This window comes from Bufo gargarizans, chromosome 10, assembly GCF_014858855.1.
Source record: "Bufo gargarizans isolate SCDJY-AF-19 chromosome 10, ASM1485885v1, whole genome shotgun sequence".
Lineage (NCBI taxonomy): Eukaryota > Metazoa > Chordata > Amphibia > Anura > Bufonidae > Bufo > Bufo gargarizans.
Window position 1 is genome coordinate 102079501 of NC_058089.1, and position 7005 is coordinate 102086505.

General features: G+C 42.7%; 1 protein-coding gene across 1 annotated transcript; it reads left to right on the plus strand.

Annotated features, from left to right (window-relative positions):
• The first annotated feature begins 54 nt into the window (after positions 1–54).
• MAF (MAF bZIP transcription factor) lies at positions 55–5353 on the plus strand. The gene is made up of 2 exons (XM_044270253.1): positions 55–1524; positions 3507–5353. The coding sequence occupies exons 1-2, from the start codon at positions 455–457 to the stop codon at positions 3511–3513; spliced, it is 1077 nt and encodes a 358-aa protein (XP_044126188.1). The 5' UTR covers positions 55–454; the 3' UTR covers positions 3514–5353.
• Positions 5354–7005: the final 1652 nt, after the last annotated feature.

Consider the following 7005-nt stretch of genomic DNA (forward strand, 5'->3'; position numbering starts at 1 on the left):
CACGGCAGCTATAAAACTCAGCAATGCTTTTAAAGTGAATGATCCTTGAAAATTCCCCGGTCCCTGTGACAGCGGCTGTCCTCTCCTCTCCTCCTCTTCTCCTCCTCCGTCCCCGGGACTTCTCAAAAAACAAACAAAAAAAAAAAACTTTGGAGATGAAGTGTTAAAGAGGAGAAGAAGAGCCCGAAACTTGCCGAGCCCCGACTTTGCAGCAGCCGGTGCCGCGGGGAGGGGATGCCCGTGTGCACCAGGATTAGCGCCCAGGTGCAGCACTGAGGGTTTTTTTTTTTTTTTTTTTTTTTTGGAGGGGTGCAAAAGCAAAAAAAAAAAATTACAAAAAACCGACAAAAACATCAAGCTGGCTCACCCAGTGGTGCCCGGCCAAAGCAGCCTGGTGTCCCCTCTGCAGCCCGTGTGGAGGACTGTGCCCAGCAGCAGCAGCAGCAGCAGGAGGATGGCATCAGAGCTGGCAATGAGCTCGTCCGACCTGCCCACCAGTCCCCTGGCCATGGAATATGTTAATGACTTCGATCTGATGAAGTTTGAAGTGAAAAAGGAACCGGTGGAGACCGATCGCATCATCAGCCAGTGCGGACGCCTGATCGCCGGGGGATCGTTGTCTTCCACCCCGATGAGCACGCCCTGCAGCTCGGTGCCTCCTTCCCCGAGTTTCTCAGCTCCCAGCCCCGGCTCCGGGAGCGACCAGAAGGGCCACCTGGATGACTATTACTGGATGAGCGGCTATCCCCAGCAGATCAACCCGGAGGCTTTGGGGTTCAGCCCGGAGGACGCTGTGGAGGCTCTGATCAGCAACAACAGCACCCAGCACCAGCAGCAGCACCCTCAGCAGCAGCACCCTCAGCAGCTCCAGGGCTACGATGGCTTTGCCAGGGGGCAGCAGTATGCATCCTCGGCCGGGATGCCCGGGGAAGACATGGGCTCTGCGGCGGCGGTGGTGTCTGCAGTCATAGCAGCTGCTGCAGTAGGGGGTGGCCACCACCACCATCACCACCACCACCCTGGAGGACTAGCAGGAGCCGGGCTGCCGTCTGCAGGAGGAGGTGGAGGAGGAAGCAGCAGCTCCCCAGGTTCTTCTTCATCCTCCTCCTCAGTGGTCGGGGGAATGCACCAACAGCCCCACCACCACCATCACCACCACCACCACCTGCACTTTGACGATCGCTTCTCGGACGAGCAGCTGGTCACCATGTCCGTCAGGGAGCTGAACCGGCAGCTGAGGGGGGTGAGCAAGGAGGAGGTGATCCGGCTGAAGCAGAAGAGGAGGACCCTGAAGAACAGGGGTTATGCACAGTCCTGCAGGTTCAAGAGGGTGCAGCAGAGGCACGTCCTGGAGTCCGAGAAGAGCCAGCTGCTGCAGCAGGTGGAGCACCTCAAGCAGGAGATCTCCAGGCTTCTCCGGGAGAGGGACGCCTACAAGGAGAAGTATGAGAAGCTCCTGGGAAGTGGCTTCAGAGAAAACGGATCCACCAACAGCGAAAACCCTTCTTCTCCGGAGTATTTCATGTAAGTGTCAGCTCCAGTTCACTTTTGCTTGTCCTGCTTCAAACTTTGAACTCACACTAGACATGGGGGATTCCTGGTAGGGAGGACATGCCATGCTACTGACAAAGCCCATGACAGCAGGTTTAGGTAGTTATGTTATACCAGGGAGAACTTGCCACCAAACAAAACTGGACTTCATGGTCTTGTCACCCTCCGAGTACAATAGACTGGTTATAATAGGACGTGACACCCAGCTGAACCCTAGACCTGGCCAGGACTTGCCGCACTACTTAAGCTTGTTAGAACATGCTTGACTTTCCATTCTACACTAGATAGGACATGCCTCCCTTCTCACACTAGACCTTGGATCCTGGTTGTAGAACATGCCACCAAACTCAGCTGTAGACCCAAATTCATACTAGGAGAGAACAAGCCACCTTTCTCACACTAGACATTGAACCCTGGTTCTAGAACATGCCACCAAACTCAATTGTGGACCTGAATTTATACTAGGAGGAAACATGCCTCCATTCTCACACTAGATTTTGGTTGCAGAACATGCCACCAAACTCAATTGTAGACATGAATTCATACAAAGAGGAAACATGCCACCCAACTCACTCCAGAATTCTGGAAGCTACCAGAACATACTGAACATGGTTGGTTTTTAGGAGGACAGGTCATCTTACTTAAAGATCTTTATAGGACATTCAAAACTTGTGTACACTGTGGACCAAGGTAGAAGGACAGACCAACCAACTTACACTAAGCATGGGGTTTATGTAGGATTACATGCCAGCTCATTCACACTAGATCAGAGCTCTTGACAGGACATTGCCACACCAGCCACACCACTTGCTTGAGGTTCCATCTTTAGCTCCTTCCTACACATGCTTTTTGCAACTTTTGTGCCCTCATCCTTACCATTCCAGTGGGCAAGTGCTCTTTAACAAGTCCTACCAACTTCTTCTTGATTTTCATGTATTGTTGTAGTCTGTCCATGCCTGTTACAAAGTAGCCCCCTCACCTGTCCTATCCTCATGTCTTTGGTTGGACTGGTTTACGGTTCTGCTTTAAAAGCTTGGCCATACATGGGACATTCCAATAAGATCAAACAACCAAAAGCAATATAAAATTGGTCACAGTGGGCTCTTCTCACAATTTGTGAATAACTCTACATGTTTCAAAGGATGTGACCCAAGAGACCAAAATGATTGACCATCATGGTGGTCATCTCCACCCTATCAAGGATCTTACATGGTCCTTCACACCATCATGACTATTTCTCCAAGTCATCCCATCTATGGCCAATGTTATCTACCAATTTCTACTGATAAAATCATCCACTCCTGAAACACCCCCTTCTGAAGATGCTGTGTAGGTTCCTCCTGCCCATAACCCTTTCTTCCTATGAAACTTAGGAAAGTTAGTGAACACCTTCACCCATCTTATTCATTTTCCATCCTCCACGGTGCATCACTCTTATCTCGACTGCATCAGTAGGCTTGTCATTAAGTATGTGCCCCCTCTTGTGTCCTCTCTGCACTTGATTACGCAACCTATATTACATCTTCTATTACTTTGCTCTTTGGTGCACAAAGTGATACGAGGAAGTTAGATTTCATGACTCCCATGTTTAATTACTCTACAGAAGGGACTACATCTTGGTTCTTCTGAAGTTTGATATCCTTGATAGCCCCACCACCCTTGAATTATCTATGCAATATCTATTTAGGGCACTGCAGTGTTTTATACAAGTGGTGACCCTTATTATGTTGATTCTTTATTGTTCTGTGATTTATGTCATTGCCGTTAAAGGTTATGAGGGGGGTGGGGAGTGGTCTGAAATAACATGGGAGATATGAAGATTGCATGAACTTCTCTGTCATCACTTTGCTCCCCTTGCTTGCCTTGCACCCATGTCAACCCTAAGCACTCATATGAAGACTGCACTTTGACAATTTATCATCCACTTTACGCTTCCTATTTGTTTTGTTTTTAAGGTCATGAGTTTATGAGCTTGCTGTGTCAAAGCCAGAGAGAAAACAGAGAATTGTTGCCATCCCCGAGTTCTTCATATGAGCTTGCAATAAAAAAAAATTTAAAATGTGAATTTTTAGACTATCTCGCTGAATTCATCAATTTTGAGAGTTGCTGAACTTAAACAAACAAAAAAATATATAAATAAGAGGAGGAGGATGTAAAAAGCAACCTGCCAAAATGAAGCCTGCATCCAACTTCATATGACTCTGTGGCCTCAAAATGAATGAGACTGGCCCGCCATTTAAAAAAAATCCCATACTCATCTCATGCATTACGCTTGCTGTTATGTCTTGGCAACAAAGAACTGTAATTGTTATAAGACTTTATGGAAAAAAGAGACATTATATAAATAAGAAGGCCCTGCATGCTGGACATGTACGGTATAATTATTATTTTTTGTTTGTTTTTGTTTTTTTGCTTGGAAAATGGACTTCTGGAAAAATATGGCATGACATTCATCTTTCTTTTTATGTTCTTCATCACTTTTTTGAGTTGCAAACAAAAAAGTGCAACCTAGTTCCCCTTTTAAATAAAGTTTGCCTCTGCTATAAAAAAAAAAAGAAACAGCTTTTTTCGAAATATGCAAAACATCGATTTTATTATTTTTAATATTATTATTATTATTATTTGAATGCACTGATTGCTTTCCCTTCCGAGATGACAGAATGGAATTTCCTATTTAAAAGGTGGCGAAATTAAGATTGGTAGAAAGGACAGATGTCTTGTCAAAGTAAACTCGTCTTGGGACTAAATGCTGTGAGCTAAGGACAGTCTGAAGCAAATTTTTTATTTTTTACAATAAGAATAAAAAAATGTCGCCCTTTTTGCATTTGGTTTCTATCGAATGTGGAATGCTATGGGTTTGTAGTACATATTGTTCCTTAATTTTTGTTTTTTTGCGGAGTCTGTCACCTGGTTACAATGTATCCTATGTCCTAGATTCATTGGAACGAGTTAGCCCTGTTGTAGGTATAGAACATTTTATGTTTTTTTTTTTAAATGATTGATGCACTAAATTGTCTGTTCTAGTGATGTTAGAGGGTTAGACATTGCTATGGGATTTTTTTTTTTTTTTTTTTTTTTTTTAAGACGCATGTGCTTGCAACTTATATATAAGTTGGGTATATGTTAAACCCATGCTTTACCACTGACTGTATTAGAAAACCAAAGTATTAAAAGGGTTAGTACTCTTAGTATTTAAGGGGTAATTTCCATTAAAACAAAAACAAAAAACAGTGTCTTTTTTTTATTTTTTTGCTTTGAATTTTGTCTTCATTTTTTTTTAAATTTTCTCAGAATTGAAGTATTTGGGACTGAATTGCACTAAGATATAACCTGCAAGCATATAATACGAATGCAAAACTGTTTAGAACGCTAATCCAAAACGTAAGCAGTTATAAGCGAGGAAAAAACGGCATTACTGCACAGTTTTAAAATAATGCAGTTTTTTATTTTTTTTATTTACAGTATAATATTGTTGGTGCAGAACTGGATTTTCTGTAGCTTCAAAAATTCCACAAGTCTTAAAGGCAATAACCAGGAAAAAAAAATATATATATATCTTATTATCAGGGACTGATAACATGTCTTTTACAAATAGTTACCATCTTAGATTTTAAATACGTGTCAGCTATTATGTTTTTTTTTTTTTTTTTGTCTATCGATATTTTGCTGTGCAAAATTGTTTTATATTTTTGAGTTACTAACGACATGTGTTGTACTTTGTGCTCTGTCATTTCACTTCTATGGTCATATCAAAAAGAAAAAAAAAATAATCTACAATAATAAACTGCAGTTTTTGATTCTGTACTGGGCTTGGGTGTGTGTTTTCTATGGGAGGCTACCGATTACATGTAGAAACTGGTGTGAAAAATATCCTATTGCATACTGCTGACTAGGTAGACAGCACTATATTCTGTAGTGGATGTTTTAAAAAAAATATATATAAAAAAAAAAATATATATATATATGTATATTTATTTATTATCCTCAGGCTCTGGTGACGGACTGGTGCAAAGTGTTTTTGGACGGCAGGATAGCAAGCAATCAGTGAGGCGAAGAGGATGACATTATAAAAAAAGTTAAAAAAATATAATAAAATGATATTTTTTTACTTTTTTTAATAAAGTCATCCTCTACGCCTCACTGATTGCTTGCTATCCTGCCGTCCAAAAACACTTTGCACCAGTCCGTCATTTTTTTGGGTCAGTGTCCTGGCCGGGTCAGAATACCCCCCTGTTCAATACAATCTATCTAGCATTTTTTTATTTTATTTTTTTATTATTAATTCAATTTCCACAAAATCCCATCTGTGTCCAAGCACGTCGTGCCTCTAGTGTAGCCGATAGACGTCGGACCTCTAATTGCGATAGTCGGTGGCTTGGATAGTGATTGCAGATCCACATTCCAGTTGATTTAGGTCCATGTTCTAGGAAATCCTTAGGATAAAGAGAGATTACTGGATGGTGCATGAATTTTAATTTTCCATACATTTTAATATCTATGGCGGTCCCTTGAACCTTTGTATGTATGGGTTGGTAAGGGTTAAAAGGGATAGTTATAGTTTATCTGCTCGTGGGACCATCAGCATTTTCATTCTAGAAGAGGGAGATACAATGACAGATTTAACCCCTGAGTTACCGCAGCAGAACCCCCGAATCAGATCCGTCCACCCCATGGTACTTGCATGTCAGGGAGGTCAAACTCGTAGCCCTCCAGTTATTGCAAAGCTACATCTTCCATCATGCTATGGGCAGCCTACCAGCTATCAGGGCATGCTGGGAGTTGTAGTTTTGCCACAGCTGGATGTGGAGTCTTATTATATTCTCCAGATCCATCCACCTGAGATTGAGTTTCCTCCACTGGCATCTTAAGCGAATACAGTGGTAAAACGTGTTCCTTCCTTGGAGCTGGTGTTTAACCCTACGATGGCTCCTTAAAATAGGCAGCATGCATATCAGGGTCATTTAGGACTATGACTGTGGTACGCTTGGACGTATATTTGGTTGTATAGGTGGAAGGGCTGTATAATGGGCACGGAGCATATGGTCGCGTTACGTCTCGTCCTGATTGCAGGTTGTCATGAAATCCGCTTTAGGGAATAGATATATATAGGATTTCATCCCTAAAATGAACCTACCTGTTCTGCTTAAACCATGCAAAGCCCAGTTCTGCTACATTTATTGGCATATGTCGTGTAGATGCAGCAGAGCTGAGTTTGATGACGATGAGCAATTTGGCATAGGATGGCAGGAAGTCGTCACAACACCTACACGGTGAACTGAATCGGCTCTGCTGCATCTGCCTAGCTTATGAAATCATTATAGATTTTTTGCTACTTTGTGACGTCCCAGCAGAGGACATGTCTTCAATGACAAAAGGGGAGATGCATCGTGTTGTCAGGACAAACCGTACTCAGTTTACAAGTCCATATCGCCCTCTGAATGTCCATACTGCAGG

Coding starts and splice junctions, on each gene's coding strand:
- MAF (XM_044270253.1), top strand. CDS start 455: ATGGCATCAGAGCTGGCAATGAGCTCGTCCGACCTGCCCACCAGTCCC.